Here is a 21,987-nt window from a genome sequence, read left to right as displayed (position 1 = left end):
TAAATTATCTTTTTCCTTCACATGTGTTTCACCAATGAGGATGCGGCATATCCACATCAAACAACATGGGAGCCCCAGAAAATGTGGCTTAAATAGCTCAAACGCCCCCTTGTGGCTAGCTCCAGTATAAGGATTTAACAGTGTAAACAGAGATCTGAAATCACTGCTAAAGGCTAAAAATAAGGTATAGTTCAAAGAAAATACAATTATTTTGACAAACAAATGTGTCTTTTATTTAGTTTATTTAATGCACCGGCCCTCACAGTGTCTGCATAGACATAAGCTGGCCCTTGTACAAATGTAGTTTATGACTCCTGCTATAAATAACAGGTGTACTCATTTTAAAATATAAAAATTGAAAGTAATTTCTTCTGATTGCATGTACATGACATATAAAATGTATCACTAACAGGAACAGTACAACCTTGTGAAGGCAAACAGTTCCGTAAAAACCTGCAGAGAGACAGCAAGCTCTGTTGAGAACCAGACAAAATAAAACTTTATCAGATATCATACTTTGATTTGTTAGTTTGTTAGCAACATAACTCAGAAAGTCATGGACAGATTTTGATGAAATTTTCAGGAAATGTCAGAAATGGCATAAGGAAGAACTGATTAGATTTTGGGAGTGATCCGGATCACCTTCTGGATCCAGTAAGAATTCCTTACTATTTGGAGATAGAGCTAATGGTGGAGGTCTGTGCTCTCCAAGTGCTTTTCTAGTTAATCAAGTCTTTAGGTTTTCTATAATTAACTTTGGTGATGAGAAAAAGTGTAACTGATGCCATTTTAGCACTTTAAAAGAAACTTTCTTTTCTCAGAGGGCATACATTGCAAAATAAGCATCAGTCTGTGGGCATTCATTCATCCTAGCTCAGCTGTTGTATAAGCTTTGGTGAATGTCTTCTTGTTATTAACAACAACACACTGTTGTCTGAAGTCAGACACACTGACCAAGCTCACAGACTCCTCAGCCAATTACAACACAGCGCAGAGCTAAATTTGGCCTCAGAGTGACCTTAAGAGTCCTGAATAAAAACATACTTTTGCGAGTTTCTGCTGCAATGAAACTTGAGCAGCTCAAAGATTTAATCACAAGCAAGGCACATCCTCCAGTCTAATCTGCTCTCTGGAGGATTTGTTATGCAAACTTAACTCTGAATTGAAAACTTCTTGCTAAGTCGGGAAAAAAAGTAATTTATTCATTACAATGAGAGACACCAAATGACACTGTGTATTTAATCATTATTCGGTCACGCTGTCTCACCTCTCAGTGTCAGCTAACACTAGATTCTTCTTGTATAGGAAGAGAGCTAATCCTCTGTCGGTGTTTGCGATGCGAGCCAGAACATCAGCAATGAGCGTCAGAGTTACTGCAGGAGACTTTAATTTGGCCTGCAAACCGAAGAGAATAAACACAAAATTACCAAACTGATGAGACAAAAGCAGAGCCCTGGGAGGAATGGTGAGTTAACACAAACTGAAATAATATTATCAGCTTTGACAAAGCAAAAGGCTAAGGCTATTGCATGTTAGTTATATGAACAATGAGAAACCATTAGGGCCCAAAGAAGGCCTGTGTGTTTTTTTTTTTGCTATACGAAAGGGTTTAGATTCTCATTTGGGAAAATATGGTATACGGTAAATGTCAAGTAAGTAATGTTTTGAGCTAAACTTTCAGATACTTGTTAGGAAAAACTCATATTTTTGTGTGTTAGTTCTATTTGTGCATTCAGAAGAGGCTTATTCAGATTAGTTATAAGCTTAGGTGTGGCTTGTGAGTGGAAGTTCTGGAGTAGGGCTGAAGTTTTATAGATATTTCACTTTATTTAATTTTTGCATGGATTAGAATTAGAATTATTTATAAATAATTTGTTTTGTTATGTTACAAACCCCAAGAAGATGCTGTGTTCAGATACCTATCGTCAAAGCTAATAAATCCAACTAAAAAATAAACAATTCAATGGGTGAGGATATAGAAGAACATCATCACTGGGACTTTTCACAATGTGCATCAATCTGTTTTAGCCAAGAGTACTTTTAGTTTACATTGAGGACCATACCTCAAAATCACACAAAAGAGTGTATATAAGTGGTTTCATGATAAAAACCAAGTGTATAGCCTGAGTTCAGGCAGGCAACAGAGTCAAGTGCTGCTATAATTGAGATCAGCTGATCTCACGCAAGCCCTCATCAGCTGACGGCCAGCTGATTTGCTCTAAGCATGCCCTCACTGCCTTCATGCCTTCAAACTGTTCTTGTCAGGCTGTGCTCTCTCTTTACAAGCTACTCTTGCAATCGTCCTCCACCCTAGCTCCTCCTTCATTCTGCTTCTGACTTAATCAATATCCTTCTGTTGTCAGTGACGCCTGCTCTGCTCTTGTTTTTTTTTTCTCCCTGCCTCAGGCTTTCTTTATCGGCATAGGAAGAGCAGGAAGGTGTTCTGTTCCTGCTTAATGCTTTCCATGTAGGCTCGCAGAAGGGCAGGGGGATCCCAGAACGGCCGCACTGACAAACATAAATAACAGCAATAAGTGCTAATTAATAACTGATAATGAAGATATATTTAGTATATCTGCGAATCATGTACGTATCTTGACAAAGTAGTCCTGACTGAAACTGATTTCTTCTCCCATTCATAAATGTAAATGGTACATAATGAAAAATTATAAGTAATTAAAAGATTTTTGTGAGTTTTTAACAAAACCTTATTTTTGTGCATACAGACGATGGTCTCAAATGTCATTGTGAGAAAAAATGTTAATCTTGTGAAGTTTCTGCACCATGGAGAAACAGGTACCACAATTTCAACATTTCAGAAAACACAACAAGTAACTTTTAGCTTATAAATTTTAGTTGGATGTTTGAAAAAGGAAGCTGTGTCTACTAAACTACGGGTGTATTCCTTACTGGCGTTGGTGGTTAGCAACTATAATAAGCTGGTGGGAGAAACATACTTTTCTATGTCTGTTTAATCACAGGAAGCGCAATCATATCTACAGTAGAACCTCCAGAAATAAGGTGGATAGCTATTGTATTAACGCGGTATCACAGTCAAGGTCAACATGTTGAACTGGATAATATAACTGCTGTGATTATCTTCAGCACTCTGCCCATAACCTTGCTTTAATAATGATAACTTTAATAATAAGGCAACTTTCACTTATTTCAAAGGAACATGGTCAATATTTTATCCTCATTACTAGAACTATATGAATATATCTACCCTCTTTAAAACAACATTATAGCAGCAGTGTATCAGAGTGACTTTGTGTGAGTGTGTTTGACCTCTTGTCCACTGAGTAGAGCTATAACAGGACTCAGCAGTGTCTCTATGACGGGGCTCTGGTAGAGACACTCTGCAGCACACTCAGTCCTCTCACACAGCATCCACAGCACATCCATCGCCAGACAGCTGGGCGACAGGGAGTCTGAACACACAAGAGGTCAAATATAATCAGAATAAATGACAGTGCTTTGAGTTTGAACTACTTCTACATATCATTTTGATGAATAATGAACATATGATGCATTATATTTGAAAATGACACTAAACGTGCTATACTAAATCCTCAGTAGTGTAAATAAATATGCATATGTACAGAATACTCAAGTGCTGTACTGTGGTGTGATTTTATATACTTCTACTTTGACATTTTCATTAACCAAACACTGCCGCTCAACCAGGAAACTTTCACTTAGATATAGCTGTGATATTTAAGCTTCTCATCTTAGTCTTCGACAGGTCCACGCTTGAAAATGACATCACTGAAACAAATGGAGAATATCTTTGCAACTAAAATGTCTATATGAGCCTTCCTCATTGATGAGACAAAGTTGAAAACTGTTCTGTGGTCAGATGAATCCAAATTTGAAATTCTTTTTAGAAGCCACAGGTACTGTGGACGAAAGATGGTATAGGGTTGCATTAGTGCTTATGGCATGGGCAGCTTACACATCTAAAAAGTCACCATCAATGCTGAAAATTATATACAAGAGTCTGGGTGCTGAACTGGCCTGCCAGTAGTCCAGGACTTACACCAACAGAAAGTATTTGGTGCATCATTAAATGAAAAATCTCACAAAGAAGACCCAGGACTGTTGAGTTGGAGCTACAATCCTACATCAGACAAGACTGGGACAACCTTCCTGTCCCACTACTCTAGCTGGTCTCCTCATTTCCAAGATGTTTACAGACTGCTGTTAAAAGAAGAGGGGATTCTACACAATGACAAACATGCCCTGTCCCTACTTTTTGAGGTGTGTTGCTGCCATCAAATTCTAAATGAGTTAATATCTTTCATGAAAAGGGAAAATGTCTCAGTTTTTAAATCTGATATGTTCTGTTTGAATTCACATTTTACACAGCGCCCCAACTTTTTTAAAATTGGGGTCGTAGGTGAAATTTCCAAACTGGCTCTTTATGCACATTAGGCTTTATTTTGACACATCTGTGCCTTAAAAGTTCTTCTGGTACTAAAAAACTTCTCGTATCCATATAACTCTTCTGACGTGTAAATCCATGGAATAATAAAAAACTACAAACAATAAATACATTCACAAGTGACGCATGCGTTTGTCATCAGACTGCAGGTAATACATAACTATGCATTTATGGCCGGTTTATCCCATTTTCCTGTTGCAGCCAATCTGATAAATTGAAGGTGGGGATAGTATTGATCATCAGCAGGAAAGCTGCTCCATCTGAATGAGTGATGCAATCAAGGAAGGTTTTCCAGGTAAGTCGGTGCAAGGTTAATAGATAAAAGTTATGATTGTGCTTCACAGGGAGAGTCAATGTGCTCCAGACACAGAGACATCATCGAAACCACGAGTTGAAACTGTGATGCCGTTTATTTCCCTGGCTGGCATGAACTCACCTGTGTATGAGGTGTCACTGTGCACAGGTTCAGGGTGTTGGTACATGATGTTTATTAGGAGAACAACCAGATCTGTCAGGCTGACCAGCTCTGAAACAGGAAATGATAAAACATTAAATCAGTGTGGTTACACAGTGAATGAACAGGAGCTGTAAAACTAAAAGGTGCTGCTGAGAAGGAAATGGAAAATACTTGGAATTTTGATATCCTCAATGATAAGGATCATCCCACAGCTTTATGTGTGGGATAGGTTTTAGTGCCTGCTGTTTTGAATTTAAATGAATTTCTCCAGGGTTTCCAACACAGGCAATACTTAGGTTGCTCACCCAGGTATATCTACAGGCACCCAAGTTTATCTGCTAATCATGTTTTTCTTTTTGTAATGCATATGTAATTGTCATTTGCACATGTGAGAATCATGCATGTCCCTCCGGTGAATGCATTGATTGTGGTGCAATGCCTCATCTCAAAAATGAAGCTTTGTACATCTTCAATTTCAACATTTTCTCACAACTTCTTGCTCCTGGCCAAAAAATGTGATTTTTACATCTAACCTGATCCTGATTTCACTTGATTTTTTGTGCTTGAAATTCTCTAATGTTACTGTGACCACTATTCTTGCACTTTAAAATGTGATGTAGCTCCAATTCTTATTATTGTTGTGCTAACTTATTGTGTATTATCTGTCTCTTGAATATGTATTATTTATTATGATGTGTGCTGCTGACCTCTTGGCCAAGTCACCCTTGTGAAAGAGATTTCGGTCTCAATGGGTTTTTTATCTGGTTAAATAAAGGTTAAATAAATAAATAAAAGCAGCTTATGCTCTTGTTTAATCAATGATATTTAACAAAAGTAAACAACTTTTTCTTTTGGGAATATGCTTTGGGAAGCGTTACCTTAAAACTTGTCTCTGAAAGTGCACTATGTGCACTTAGTCTTACACTTAGTCTTCTAATTCTATCAACAAAATTGTTAAGTTGAAGTAAATGTAAAACACTCATATTGGTGCATCATCAGTATTCAAATTGAATTAAAATATATTGATGAAAATACTAACATACCTATATGGGAAGTGGAAAAATATCATGAATTTTGAATTTTCAACAGTTCAGTACTAACTTTGTAGCTGACAAAAACTAAAACAACTTTTCCTCAGTTTTTATCACCAAAGATCTATTTTCAGCCAGTCTTAGTCCAGTCTTCCTCTCGGAAAAAGGTACCTGACGAACATTTTAGTCATAGCTTTAGTTGACAAAATTTGCACTGCCAACAAGCATGTCTTTGGTCTGTAGGAGGAGGCCACAGTACCCAGAGAGAGTCCAGGCATACACAGAGAGGCCCTCTTTTATCTCTAGCTCTGCAGGCACCAGCACTAACCACTGCACCATTAAAAAATAAATATATACACAGTACTTTGCAAAAGCTTTAGGCATTTTTGGGCCAAACATTGAAAGTCTGAATAAGGATTGGCACAACCTTGGTCATGCTCTGGACATCCTTGCATATTACCAGGGGCATGGGAAAATAATCTGTTGAAAAACATAACAAAGTTTACAGCAGAGTAAGGGGTGGATGTGGTGAGTCAGCACAGCCGACAGGTACCATATGGGTGAGTAGTTAAGGTTGCCACGAGCCCCTGGTCGTGTGCTGGAGTGGATGACCCAAAGGCCCTAAAAGCGCTGCAGGTCTCTGGGCGTATTACCAGGTGTGAAAAGGCTCAGACAAAAAATGCTGGACCTTGGCTGGCAAGCGACACGTGTGTCAACATGTGTCAAGCTTGACTCTGTCCCCCTCCAGCTCCTGGTTGTGGTATGTTGGGCCCCACAATGGATCCCTAAGTGCCTAAAATGTATGCATATGACAGAATATTTTCAATTGGGATTAGAGTATGTTGAATTAGATGGAATTTGTTGTCCACAGAGAGGAAACCTGACTCAAGAAAAAGAGCAGAGAAAACACTAAGTGCCATGCTTCTAATGTACAATAAAAAAACATACCGTATATACTGAAAGACAGGTAACAATAAAACACAAGTAATATTAAAATGCAATGAAATTGACTCCCTACTGCTGTGATTGAAAAAAATAAAATAAACACTAAAAATGGGGTAGAGTTGGCCTAGCAGTAAGGTCATGCACCATAAAAAGACCCAGGTTCAAATCCAGGCCCTGGCTGCTTTCCTACATGTTATTCCTCACTCTCTTTGATCTTCTCTATCTACTGTCATTTCTAATAGAGGCTAAAAGACCAAAAATGTTTTTGAAAAGAAAAAATTTAACAAAATGAAGGGCTAAAGGATTACAAACTTCAAAGTATTCCCAAAGCAGAGCCCCAAACTTCTTTAATCATGTTATGTCTTTATCACATGCACATTTTGTGCAACACATAGCTTAGCACATAGCAGCACTGGTAACAGTTCTCTTACAGTATGGAAACAAAGAATTAAAGACAATCTTTTCATCAATATTAGGTGTTTGATGGCTTTGATGTAATGGAAAAAGAAATACTTGAACTTTTTGCTGGAAGAATAAAAACTGGTGTAAATCTTTAGGACAACATTAAATGGTGCTCTTAAAAAAATAAATATGACAAGATGTGACAATAGATCAAATTTAAAGTCCGTTTAGCCGGCTCTGTGTGTCTCTTTATGTTCAGTTGAAATGGCACTGTGGTGAAATTAAAAAACCTTAAATGAAGCATAAAATGGGATCAAATGATATTGAGAAAGCCTGAAACAAGTACAGAAACTGTGATAGGTACTTAGGAAGTGACACACACTGACACATGGGAGGGTGAGGAGCTGATCTAGGCGTCTCCACCCAAGAGTGGGCATAAAGCACTCACACTCCTATCATCTGATTACTTCTTAGAGGGCTAGTGATTAATAGTAGTTATATAAAGCATCATTTAAAGTGCTGACAGCAGACACTGAGTCTGTTTTAATGGTTTATCTTTAGATCACTCCCACCATTGCATAATTTTTGAAGTGATTAAGACAAAAAAAATCAATACGTGGGGAGGAGTTGGTGTATGCTTTAGAGGATCTGTCACATTCCTACATGAGATTGTGTGTTGTAAAGATTACACAGTTTGTTCTTTGCAAATTCAAGAGATGAAAGTCTACAGACGGTAATAAACTATCAGCATTCCAGTATTGCTTTTCGCTATATCTCCATGCAACTCATGGGAATATCAGTGAATCTGTCTGAGTCCTGCAGCTGTCTACAATAAACAACTGAAAATATGAAACAACTTGAAATTCATGGTGTAATTCTTTATTTTACAGCTGTGCTTTGTGGTTCTAAATATATGAAACGACCGCTAATGAACACAGCCAGACTACATGGTTCCTTGTTTAAGGCCTCTGTGCTAAGATCTGTCGAATGTTCGACTATGGATAGTCAAACGTCACATATCTCCCCTGTTTCCTGAGTTCCCTTCCAAATGCATCTACAAATATGACTCAAATACCTTGATCAAGTTTGGAGATGGAACTAAAGCGCTAGACTCATGTTTTAGAAAGTCACAAAAGTGCCCCTTTAGAAGATAAACATGATAAAGTGCCCTCTACAGTGCCATTCAAGTTGGCAAAATCTGACAAATTTCCTCCCGGGGTCCCCTTCAAGTGGATCAAATTCGACAAAATGCCTTCTTTGGTTGCGTTTGAATGGGCATAATTTGACAAGGTGCCCTCAATGGTCGCCTTTAACTGAACAACATTTGACAAGTGCAATCTTTGGTGCCCTCTAAAGAAAAAACATGACAAAGTGCCTGGTGTGGTCTCCTTTTGTTGGCAAAATTTGACAAATTACAGCCTTTGGTGCCTTCTAAGTGGGCAAAATCTGACAAAATGCCCTTGATCACTTCTTTAAAACTTTTACAATACTTTGCTTGGTATTGTCCTCTCTCATGGACAAAATTCCAATAAGTAACTTCTTTGCTGCCTTTCAAGTGGTAAAATTCAACAAAAGGCCCTTTTAGGTGGCTACAAAGTGGTCAGTATTCAACATAGAGCCCTCTTTAGGTGGGCAAATTTAGAAAAAGTGCCCTCTAATTGGGCAATATGTAATCAGGAACCCTTCTGATACATGAATAAAGGCATTAAATGCCCCAAAAATATCTTTTAAAAAAATGTGTAATCTAACTAATCTAATCTAACTTTTTAAGCCTTTTTATTACATTCGACCCTGCCCCTCAAACATCCTGGGTCCACCACTGCACAACAGTGGTGAGTCTGACCTCTTAGGAGGATGACACAGTATACAGAGAAGAGGTCTGCCCAATGGCCATGGGCTGCAAGGACAATAACCTGCTACTGAATATCAAAAAACAAAAGAAATCATAATCAACATCAGAAGACAATAGAAGAACTTCTCGCCTCTTCACATTGAAGGAACAGAAGTGAAAAGAGTTTTAAAATTCAAATTCCTTTGGACATGTATAAGAGGGGACCTTTCATGGGCCATTAACTCAACTGCTCTCATCAAAAAGGCACAAAAGAGGCTCTGCTTCCTCAGCTCTCTCCAGAAGACTAACCTGTCTGCAAAGCTGCTCCTCTCTTTCTACCACTGCTCACTAGAGAGTGGAAGAACATATTGTATGGTACGCAAACTGCTCAGCAGCAGACAAAAGGCCCTCCAGAGAGTCATCAACACAGCTCAGACTCCCCCTGCCCCTGCTGGAGGACACCTTCAGAACACACTGTCTCTGCAGAGCCAGCTGCACTGTGAAGGATGTAACTCACCCCTCCAACAACATTTTTTCCACCATCACTGCCACTTTAATATCCAGCACTGTGAGCATGGTTAACATGATGCATTAGTATTTAATGTGCAGTTTCTGCATGTAATGTTCAATATTGGGTGGTGTAATGTCATTAATGTGCATGTGTTTCATTCTGCACAGCATGCTATGTGCAATATTGTTTCTAACTTGAAGGAATGTATCTTTTTAATTCTGGAAAATAAACTCTTGCAGTCTCTTTGATAACATTTCATTTGCAATATGACTCAATATCTATCTTTGATAACACATGTGCATCTAAAAAGTTCAAATGTCATGAAAAATGTCATGTTGTCCTGTAATTTAATTCAAGAAGTGAAACTTCCATATATTCTATATTCAACAATACAAAGGTAAATATTTCATGATTTTTTTTTGTGTTTGTTTGTTTGTTTAAATGATAATGATTACGGCTTAAAGCTCATGAAAGTCAAAAATCCACTATCTCAAAACATTAGAATATTACAAAACATCACCAAAAAAAAAAACATAAAAGGTTTTTAATACAGACATGGTGATGTTCTGGAAAAATATGCTCTCTTATATACTTAGTAATTGATTGGAGTCTGTAGTATTGCTGGGGTGTTATGAAGCCCAGGTCACTCTGATAGCAGCTTTCAGCTCATCTGTAGTCATCTGGTGTCTCTCATCTTCCTCTTGACATTTTCCCAGAGATTTTCTATGGGGTTTTTGCTCAGGCCAGTTGACTGGCCAATCAAGCACAGTAACACCAGTTTCTGGTAGTTTTGGCTTCATTATGGGCAGGTGCCAAGTCCTGCCGGAAAAAGAAATCAGTATTTCCATAAAGCCTCTCAGCAGATGGAAGTATGAAGTGGTCTAAAGAACTTCTGGTAGACAGATGGCATTGTTGAGTCTACCATTTACCATCCACATCTACCAATGACATGGCATCCCATACTATCACTGACTGTGGAAACTGAAAACACTGGACATCAAGCACTTTAGATTCTGGGCCTCTCTGATCTTCCTTCAGATGCTGGGATCTTGATTTCCAAATGAAATACCAAATTTACTTTAATCTGAAAACAGGACTTTGGATCACTGAGCAACGTCTGTAGTTCAGGATTGGCTTGACACAAGGAATTCAACATCTGTAGTCCATTTCCTGGACCCATGTGTGTGTGTGTGGCTCTTGATCCATTGACTCCAGCCTCAGTCTTATCCTTGTCAAGCTCCCCTAAGTTCCTGAATCTTCTTTGTTTGACAGTCCTCTGAAGGCTGAGCTCATCCCTGTTGCTTGTGCACCTTTTTTCACCACACTTTTTCTTACAGTAAGCTTTCCATGAATATGCTTTGATACAGCCTCTGAGAACAGCCTGCCCTTTCAGCAGTGACCTATGTGGCTCATCCTCCTTGTTATGGGTGACAATGATATTCTTCTGGACAAGAGTCAAGTCAGCAGAACCAGAGTGAAGAGAATAAAGGCTCAGGACACCGTTGCAAATGGGATTTTTCCACAACATTCTAATACTTTGAGATTTTGTATTTTTTTATTTTCATGTGGTAAACTGTAATTATTAAGGTTAAAAAAACTGTTAACATTTTCACTTTGTATGTGATGTAAATCACTGGAAAATTTTAATTAATATTCTGATTTTTTTAGATGCACCTGTATATGTGTTTTTTATTTTTGCGTTTAATGTGCATTACAATATGGAGTTTGAAGAACTGCACTGAGTGCGTTAGATATTTAAAAACTGCACATGTATTTTACCTTTGTGCTTCTTCACTCTGATGGGAAACAGCTTCCTCCCATTGGTGTAGATGAGCAGTTTCCCCAGGACACACAGAGAGTGGACAAAGAAGGCATATTCAAGCTCTTTTCCTGTGTAAACACTTCTCTGAACTGAAAACAAAAACAGAAAATAAAGTTGTTAAACTTAAACCACTGAACCACTTTATCCTACTTTCTATTAAGTTTGAATACAGCTTATTTAAAAAAAAAGCAAGCTAGTAATAAAAAATTTAAGAAAAAAGACTGAAAAGCGTAACAAAAAATACATAGAAATGGCAGAAAATACAGATAACTGAAAAGTCTACATCTGCTTGCATGGCCATACACATCATAGTCACAAAAAAGGGCATTATGTCAGATTAAAACTAAACATTACCTTACAAAATTCAATATCCTAACTACCTTTTCTAAAACCCTTGATTAATGTGCTTCAGACGCTTTATTTAATGACATATTTTTTAGCTTCTTCAGCAAAAAGGGATTTGAAAATGTCTTTGGCAACTTTTCAGCACATCAGGGGTGCAGGGAGTAAAAAAAAAAAAAAAACTAAAACAGAGCTCAGATAAACTCTTCTTCTTTAGTGAGGAGTGTATCAGTGAAAGGAGAGGCAGTGTATCAGCACTGAGCCAAGACAAGGTCAAAATGTTCAGTCTGGAGGAGCCAGCTGGCTTTCAGGAGATAACACAATCACACAACCTCACTTGCACCCTGCCTCCTGCTCTATTCAGCTCTATTATTGAATATTCAAAATTAAATGAGCAACTGGAAGTGAAGCAGTTCACCATCAATATGTGGAGCTCTTAGTGTTTATTTGTTATATTTGGATAAAGGTGCCTGTGAGGAGTGTGCTGCTGCATGAAACAAACACACTGATACCTCTCTATGAACTATAAAGCCAGTTAACAGTATGCTGAGTCATTACATGATGCTTTTTAGACATCAAAAATATGAAGCATACAACTGTCAGTGAACTCTACACCTACATGGGTAGTATAGTAGCAGTATCACCATGCCATGGAACAGAAGAGGCACTACTATGAAATGTTGCATACATTTCAAGATACATCTGCAAACCCTGGTACCAAATGGCACTGAGAAACAGAGTAACCAGTTACTTGTTCAGATGCAAGCTTTTAGAGTAACTGTAATGACACACAGTTTTGCTGATGTTGAAATACGGCTTGAGATGGGTAAAGGGGATTCAAATATGTTGCTCCTGCAGCCTAGAATCTTCTGCAGGAAAATGTATGTCTTGTGAAGATGGTCTCTTTAAATTGTTTTAAAAGTAGATTGGAGGTGTTAGCGGAAGATGCATCAGGTTGTAGACTGATGACTTTGTGACTCCTGTGACTCAGGAGTTTGTTGATCTGTGTGTGTATGTTTTTATGTTTAAAGGGGACATATTTTACCCTTTAAGAAAAGTTTATATTGATCTCAGAGGTCCTCAAAACATGCCTGTGAAGTCTGTTGCTGAAAAAACACCCCAGTAATGGATTTTTGCATGTCTAAAAACTTCTCTGTTTCAGCCCTTCTCAGAACAAGCTGTTTCTGTGTCTGTGGCTTTAAATGTTAATGAGCTGTCTGACTCTGCCCCTGACCACACCCATCTCAGGAAATGGATTTGGCACTCCTGATGTTACAGACAATTTATTCCAAAGATCAGGAGAGGAGGGCGACACTTTCTTCCAAGTGGGGAGGGCCAACCAAACCTGGGGGCGGTGCTAACTCCCCACATGAGGTCATGAGGGAAATATCTGAGAACGGCTTGTTTCAGCACACATTTTCTGAAACGTAGAGAAAGAGAGGGGAGGAAGGAATAGATTTTTCTGGTACTTGAGGGGATTGTGGACAGACCAGGGGCACATAGTTTTGTTAGAAAAACCCAAAAAAGGGATTTTTGCATAGTATGTCCCCTTTAATGTTTCATGTATGTGCTGCTGCCTATCTTTGCCACGAAACTCTTGTAAATGAGAATCTTAATCTCAATGAGGATTTTTCTTGGTTAAATAAAGTTAAATTGATAAACTAGAAAAATAAATTCAGCGCTAGCGTCTAGTAAGTAGCATGTCCCTTTCTGCTGTTCGGACAGGGGTGAACAGACATTGTGACATCAGATGCAAAAGGTCTAAACTGATGTGACATTATACTCCAGAATTTACAGTGACTATGATTGCTACAGCTTCTATTAATTAGAAAACTATTTCATTGGCAACAGCAAATGTAAGAAATATTGATAGTGCAATAAAAATAACAGTAATAGCAGTTATGCTTTTAAAATCAGGAGAAATGATGCCATATCTTTGCCTATCTGGGACAGTTTTCTGTCTGTTTTATCCTTAGTGTCTGTTGTTTCAAATGCATTCATCTCTCTAGTGGTTTCTCTACATTCCTCTAAGACAAAATAACTGATGGCAGCTGGAACTTTTACACATGAAAGAAACTAAATATATGATGTCTGCAAAGTCGAGGTACAAATGCATTTAACACCCACAGGCCTTAAATGAAGCATCCATTTCTCATTAGGATCGAAGCCATAGCTCTGGGTCTATTTTTGATTGTTTCACAGGAGACATTAAATCAGCATTATAGCTAATGAGCTGATGTTTACCACATGGAGAGAAACTCAGTCAGGACTGGTGTTCAGAGAAAATCCTTAACAGACACAAAGTTTGAGGCGGTGTTACTTACTTTTGTTCTGCTGCTCTGCTGAATGCAGATCAGATGTCTGATCTGTGGCACGTTCATACGACTCATTGTAATGGATGCACTGCTGCAGGGCTGCAACAATCTGAAATTAAAATATTAAAGCAATGTAGCTGTAAGCACCTGACTGGCTGAATCACAAGGCAACTTAACATCTGTGTCTCTTTGAAGAAATATAAAACAAGAAAAAGTCATTCCGAAAGCTAGTGTAACCACATCTTACTGAACTATAAAATCGACAGTTAAACAAATAAAACAGTTTGTTTGAACCCATATTCAAGCACTTAAGGGAATAATGAAGCACTTCACTGCGAGAGTAGTTAGAAAAGATCAAGGTTCTGAAAGACTTATCGACATTTACTTCAGATGAAGTTTTACACTAATCCTCTCCAAAGTCGGTGTAGGGGTTGAGCGGAAGGTTTGGTAGGAAAAAATCCATTCTTAAATGTCGAAGTGACACCCAGCTCTTATGCCCCACTGTCTCAAAGACTTCTAAAACGATAAAGGCATTTAACAGGAGGCCTCAGTTAAATAAAATCAATGTCTTAAAGTATCCCTAAACCTTCCACTAACAGATTTTATTCTGTTTATAAAGATCTATACAGAAACAGGAGAAAATACAGAAATTATAGTACATTTGTAGTTTTACAGATTTACAAACAAACATAGCTTTGTCTTTGCAGTGCAGCCTTTTTCATGCTGGTTGTTTTTTCTGGTGCAAGACTCTTCAGAAGTACCCTGAAGTAAGTACAAGATATTGATTACTGAGTCAATCACTCACCAGAGGCTTGTATTTTCTCTCCAGGAGTCTGAGGACAACAGTTCGGCTGTAGTACCCATGCTGAGAGAGGAAAACAAAGACAACGAGTAAATACAAAACAAAGAGACAGAGAGAGAAAGAAAGGGAACTATCAAGCATCACATAAAAAGATGTATTTTTTTTAAATACCCACCATCCACTTTTTAAACCAGGTAGCTTTAACATCCAGTAAGGCCAGGAGGTGAATGGGCTCCAGAGGTTTCTCTGTCCCCAGTGAGGCAGAGCTGTGTTCGTGGTGGAAGGACAGCAGGGAGAAGGTGCTTTCTATAACTTCCTCCATATATCTAAAGCAGGTAAGAAAGAAAACCAAAACAAATCAACTAAATATAAGCCATTATTGTTATAAAATTCCTTATGAACTGAAATCTAAACTTCGTCTTAAAACTCAAAATACGTTGGGATGAGGTTGATGTGAAAACACAGATCTATGTGACTACATTTTTTGTTTAAACCATTTGAAAGTTATTCTTCCTTTTTCTGGCTTGGTTTAATTTGAGCAGGGCAAACACAGGAGCCCATGACATCACTGGACTTGATGGGGAATTACCCTGCCCCCTAATGCTACAATGATATAAAATCACAGTGCAGTTCATCTCAGTACACTGTTTTTAGCAGATGTCACAGTCTTTATTGAAAGTAAACAGCCAGCTGCATGCTGTGTTTTTGTGCATTGTGAGGTAAATTTCCCAAATCTATTAGCCACAGTGGACTACAGGTCATTAAATGTATCATAATGGAGAGATTTGTACCAGAAAACAGTAAATTTAATCCCACACCTCTATTTTTCTGCTGTGGTACACAGCCAGGCCAGGAGCGTTTTTTTTTTAATTCGAGAGGATGGTATTTCTCCTGAGTGGGCGTGGCTTCAGCTCATTCAACAGACAGTCCCACACCATTGTAGAGCAGATTGTTTACAGCCTTATTTGTCATTATTTTGAAGTTTGATTTTATAAACTTAGAGATTTTTTTGAGGACTGAAATTTGGCCTGGTGGTTCATAACACAGTGGCCTGTCATACAGAGAAGTACATTTGGACCTAATAAAACCATGGGAAAACCAAAAACTATATACCACATCATGCTGCATGTCTTTCTGCTATATAGCCCTACTTTTGCCTAATTTGTTGACATGGTTGCATCTGTGGCACCTGAGGTAACCAGATTTGGATGTGTGTTGGAGCAAGTACAAGACATTGTTGCCAAATCTCTCTCAAGAATGGATTATCCACCAGGCTGACCAGGTTGCGGCCCTGGTTCTCCAGTATCCAGGGCCTTCTAAAATGCCACCAACTGTAGCATAACTCTTTATTCAAAAAATATTCTTTGAGTGTGTGTGTTTTTAAATTAAAAACAAATACAATCCTTTCTTTGCGCATAGAAATATCAGAATGTTATGATTGGTTTGCTCTTTCTTTATAATGATAATGAGCTGACAGAGGATAATTTAATAATAGAATGAAGTCTGTCCAACAACAAATTCATAGACAACATTGCTTTTCTGACTGCTAACCAACACTGACAAATAAAAGTGGGAATAAAAGCTTAAAAATGGAAAAAAAAAACTAGCAGATATGTTTTACTACACAAGTTAAAAAAAAGTGTTTTCTTAGAATACAACATTTTGGTTGTCTGTGACAGTTTCTGATTTAAATGTTGAATTCACAGATCCTTCTAACTTTACCTTGCAACTGAGAACTGCAAGTGTCTCAAGGTAAAAACAGACAAGCCTCCTGTGCTCTATATTTTCCGTGAGCTGTGCTGCTCATGCAGGCTGTGTGGCTGCTCTGTCTTGTTAGTATGCCAACCACAATGAAAAGCAAGTGTCTGAGAAGGCCACAAACTGCTCAGGCATGCATGTGTAGACTGATGGGTGAGTTTAACAAGCATCAGTGAAATCCTGCATATCTGAAGCCTTATCTGAATGCATCCATAAATCAGGCCTGGTCTAAAAACATCTTAAGTTACAACTCACTTCTCGGGGTGGCGGATCCAAAAGGTGGTCACCTCCTTTTGAAAGTCATTCATTAGTCGAATCTGAGGCAGGAAAGACAACAGTGTGAAGGAGAAAGCTGTAAAATGATGGTTGGACAATAGGATTAAAAACCAAAAGAATTAAAGGTATTCAAAGCGATATACTTTACTTATTCATTAGGAATGTCAAAAATAATAGGTGGTAATGCTGAACCATGCAAATGAGAGACTGATTGTCCAGTACTTTTTTTTTTTTAGGTCAACTCTTTACAATGGATGAGAGCCATGTGTAACCCATGATCAACTTGTCCTAATCTTTCTGGGGCAGTCCCTGATTACAGATGGTCTTTATAGCAGACAGTGTACAGCTTCATCACAGTTTCACTTTTCAAACATATCTGTGTCACATGTTGCATCATCATACTTCAGGTCAACATTGAGCCATGTGATCTTTTTCTGCAGACAAAGTTGGGTCTAGGCTGCTTTGACCTTGAATGTCTCTGTATTGAATACACTGCACTGATGCAAGGCAAACATAAATTTGCCTTTTGCTTTTTGCAGATGATGTTGTTCTACTAGATTTCTCAGTTGGGGATCTTTAACAGGCACTAGGGCAGTTTGCAGCTGAGTGTGAAGCGGTAAGGATGAGGTTGAGCACTTCAAAGTCTGAGGCCATGGTTCTCTGCCGGATGACAGTTAATTGCTTTCTCCAAGTGGGGAGTGAGTCTCTGCCTCAGGTGAAGGAGTTCAAGTAACTTTAAGTTTTCGATTTATCGCTCGATCTAACCCTCAACCCTCATCTATGGTCATGAATTCTGGATAATGACTGAAAGAATAGGATCATGGATACAAGTGGCCAGAATGAGTTTTCTCAGGAGGGTGACTGGGTTCAGCCTAAGAGATAGGACGGATCTTGAAGTAGAGCCACTGCTTGGACATCTGTTCAGGATGCCTCCTGGACACCTCCTTTTGGAGGACTTCACGGCACATCCAGTTGGGAGGACACCTCAGAGAAGACCCAGAATGCACAGGAGGGATAACATACATCTTGTCTGGTCTGGGAACACCTCAGGCTCTCTCAGAAGAAGTTTGACAGTATCCAAGATTTCTGGGTTCAATTTGCTGCCACTGCGGCCAGGCCTTGGATAGCGCAAGAAAATGGATGGATGGAAATTGCATGACTTAAAGCCCCCAGACTAGCGAATGTGTTAATGAGTCTTATGGAAGAGGGCACAAAACTAAAATGGCATGTTTTATCCTGCAAGGAAGAGAGCTGTATCTGCATCCTGACAGTAAGTATGTGTACTTGAGGCGTGGCACCTGTTTAAGCAAACGGCTGATCTCAGGTCTGTTGATGTCGATGACAGCTGAGCCGGTTGGGAAGCTGAACTTGTGAGACAGGAAACTGGACTCCACACTTTTAGCTGCACATTAAAAGACAAAAGATTTTCTTTACAAACAATGCTTTAAATGCACTGTCATACACATAATGCACCATATAAAAGTCCCTATTCAAAACAAGTTGGGACATTGTGTAAAATGTGGAAGAGAATACAGGGCTTCCCAAATATTTCTCAACCTTTATTCGATTGAATACATCAAAAAGAAAAGAAATATAATGTTCAAACTGATTTCTTTTTTAATATACAGTGATGTGATAAAGGATTTGCCCCCTTCCTGATTCCTGAGTTTTTTTGTTGATTTATCACACTTAAATGTTTTGGATCATCAAACCAATTTTTATATTTCACAAAAACAACCCAAGTAAATGGAAAATGCAGTGTTTGAAAGATTATATAATTTTTTAAGGGGGGAAAAAATCCAAACCTCTCTGGCCCTGTGTGAAAAAGTAATTGCCCCCCTTGTTAAATTATGAGTTAACTGTGATTAACCACAGTTTTTGGAAAGCTGAGTTCAATTTCACTGGCCACACCCAGGCCTGATTACCGCCAGATTTGTTGAATCAAAAAATCACTTAAATAGAAACTATCAGACAAAATGAAGTAGGCTACAAGATCTTAAAAAAGAAACACATCATGCCATGAGCCAAAGAAATTCAAGAACAAATGAAACAACAAAGTGATTGGAATCTATCAGTCTGGAAAAGGTTAAAAAGCCAATTTCAAGGCTTTGGGACTCCAACAAACCACAGTCAGACCCATTATCTACAAATGGAGAAAACAAGTAACAGTGGTGAACTTTCCCAGGAGTGGTCGGCTGACCAAAATCACTCTGAGAGTGCAACCACGAGTCATCCAGGAGGTCACAAAAGAACCTACAATGACATCCGAAGACCTGTTCCAAGGCCAAAACCACTGCTGACCAAAAAGAGCACAAAGCTTGTCTCACATTTTACGAGAAGCATTTTGATGATCCCCAAGACTTTTGGAGAAATATTCTGTGGACTGACGAGACAAAAGTTGAACTTTTTGGAAAGTTTGAGTCCCGTTACATCGGGCGTAAAAATAACACAGCATTTGATAAAAAGAACATCATGGCAACAGTCAAACATGGTGGTGGCAGTGTGATGGTCTGGGGCTGCTTTGCTGCTTCAGGACCTGGACCACTTGCTGTGATTGATGGAACAATGAATTCTGCTGTCTACCAGAAAATCCTGAAGGCCAACGTCCAGCCATCAGTATGTGCAATCAAGCTCAAGCGCTCTTGGGTTATGCAGCAGGACAACGACCCGAAATACATCTGCAAGTCCATTTCTCAATGGCTCAAGAAAAACTAAATTAAGGTTTTGGAGTGGCCCAGTCAGGGTCCGGACTTAAATCCAACTGAGATGCTGTGGTGTGACCTTAAACGGCAGTTCATGCTGGAAAACCCTCCAATATGGCTGAGTTAAAGCAATTCTGTGCAGAAGAGTGGGTCAAAGTTCCTCCACAGTGATGAGAAACACTCATCACCCATTATCGCAAACGCTTGATTTCAGTTATTGCTGCCAAGGGTGGCACAACAAGTTATTAAGTTCAGGGGGCAATTACTTTTTCACACAGGGCCAGATAGGTTTGGATTTTTTTCCCCTCCTTAAAAAATTAGATAATCATTCAAACACTGCATTGTCTATTTACTTGGGTTGTCTTTGTGAAATATAAAAATTTGTTTGATGATCCGAAATATTTAAGTGTGATAAATCAGCAAAAAAACAAGGAATCTGTGAATTATAGTTTGATGCTGGGATAATTTCCACAGAATCAGAAAGGGGGCAAATACTTTTTTTCACACCACTGTACACTCATTTGTAGTTTATAATTTGTAGATTTAAAATGCACTCATTTTGGATTAGTACATACAATGTGAATTTCTGCCTGCATTAACTATCAAATTACATAGTTGCTACATGCAAAATATTCATGTGGTATTCAGCCTGTACTGTACTGCAGAGGAAGCAGGAAGCTGAGGGACAGCTATTCTTTACAGATAAAACCAAAACTCCAGCATCTGCGTGGCTAATTTATACAAGCAGTGAGTGTGAAAAAATGTTTTTTCCCTTTGAGACATCAAATAAAGTTGGGTTGTCCCTTTAAAATGTAATTTCTGCTGAATAAAAGTACACCTCTGCTTTGTTCAGTTCAAATATGACAGTGGTGCCCACATCCTCAGATAGATCAGTGTGGCCTACCTAAGCTGGTGTAGATCTCTCGTGTTACATTCAGTGGAGAGGAGGAGAAGCTTTTAGCAAAAAACTGCAGAACATTATCCTGATGAATAAAACGATGACAAATGGATGTTATCAGTGTACAAGCTTGTATATACACAATAATATATGCAGAACAAGTTAATTATACATAAATGTAAAAAAAAAAAAAAAGATGAATTTTAACCAGTTTATCACATTAAAGATCCGCAGCCTCTTAGGGGAAAGTGCCTTGCATATTTGCCACCAATTATCTTTCAATTATTCAGCTGTGTTATCTTGTTTCTTCTCAATTACACAGGCTGGACAGGATTTCACAAAGTGTTTTCAGTAAGTTACAACCAATTACAAACCCTGAAATCATCCATAAAGATGACATGATTACTACTGATTCATTTGGGAGTGAATTAAATCTGACTTTGATTGCTACACTGCTTGGTAAGCGATGTAGCTTGGGACTCACGCTGAGATCGGGGTCGGTCAGAGCTGCACAGAGGTTCCTGCGCAGGCTGCTCCAACTCTCACAGCTCAACACGTCGGATGGAGGAGCGCAGCAGAGGGCCTGAAGAGCCTCCCAACGCACCTACACACAGATTTAAACCACTTAAACTGGACTATCTTACATGGTTAATCCTATTAACATTTGAGGCAGAGATTTCCAAACTTTGCAGACTGCAAACCTTTCAACAAAGCTGCATTTAATCCTCATCACTTGTTGCATAGCCACACACAAAAAGAGGATGGTATGGCCATCAACACTGGCATCAACTAAGTTGTTATCCAAATAATGGTAATGGCCCTAATTTTCACAATTGGTACATCTCTACTTGCTAGCCTTTGTGTACACACTCTCTTCAAGTAGGGAACCCCAGAAAAATACCTCAGAATTGCATGACCCCTGTGTGAACTGACAACATTTATGCAACAAGCACAGTCATTACTGTAATATTTGAGAGTATGTAAATCCTACTACCTCTTTGGGCCGACTGGAGTCAAGTTTTTCAGCCAATATTTGCAGCTGCTCCTGTCTGATGAAGGCATAACTCTGAAGAGGAAAATAGAGTTAAAAAAAAAAACCTTAGGTCAGCTGAAAAAGAAAATATGTGCAAGCTTTGAAGGGTTTATCAAGTTTCAAGTGGTGATATTACCCTATTAGTGATTACATACTCAACAGCATTGTATAGTATTAAAGAATAATCAATCACAAACGTTTTTGCCACACTGTTTTTTCCCCAGGCCCACTGAAAGCAGCTCTGTAATACATCTTCTATGCCTATCCACCAGCTGAGTTACTGCATTAACTTAGGTTAAAAAGCAGCTCTCATTGTCCTGACAGTGACATGCCACATGTTCAATGTGTCACAGGGTGGATCCAGTCTCTGACCTACATTTAGTAGGTACTATTATGGGTCTGCCAAAGAAAAGATAAG

At 38.7% G+C, this 21,987-nt stretch overlaps 1 protein-coding gene across 1 annotated transcript in view; it reads right to left on the bottom strand.

Moving 5' to 3' along the window:
• The window catches only part of tbc1d32 (TBC1 domain family, member 32), a 134,104-nt gene that overhangs the window by 107,513 nt on the left and 4,604 nt on the right, over positions 1-21,987 (bottom strand). Inside the window, exons 5-16 of the mRNA XM_041804760.1 lie at positions 21,531-21,602; positions 21,021-21,140; positions 20,543-20,621; positions 18,235-18,338; positions 16,916-16,977; positions 15,078-15,228; positions 14,906-14,965; positions 14,110-14,209; positions 11,401-11,532; positions 4,881-4,970; positions 3,289-3,431; positions 1,268-1,395 (exon numbers count right to left, since the gene is read on the bottom strand). Of these exons, the coding sequence (XP_041660694.1) occupies positions 1,268-1,395; positions 3,289-3,431; positions 4,881-4,970; positions 11,401-11,532; positions 14,110-14,209; positions 14,906-14,965; positions 15,078-15,228; positions 16,916-16,977; positions 18,235-18,338; positions 20,543-20,621; positions 21,021-21,140; positions 21,531-21,602 (1,241 nt within the window). The remainder of the gene's footprint in view (positions 1-1,267; positions 1,396-3,288; positions 3,432-4,880; positions 4,971-11,400; positions 11,533-14,109; positions 14,210-14,905; positions 14,966-15,077; positions 15,229-16,915; positions 16,978-18,234; positions 18,339-20,542; positions 20,622-21,020; positions 21,141-21,530; positions 21,603-21,987) is intronic.

This window comes from Cheilinus undulatus, linkage group 14 (assembly GCF_018320785.1).
Source record: "Cheilinus undulatus linkage group 14, ASM1832078v1, whole genome shotgun sequence".
Taxonomy (NCBI): domain Eukaryota; kingdom Metazoa; phylum Chordata; class Actinopteri; order Labriformes; family Labridae; genus Cheilinus; species Cheilinus undulatus.
The sequence above is the reverse complement of the archived record's forward strand: the minus strand, read 5'-3'. Positions and strand labels throughout refer to the sequence as shown.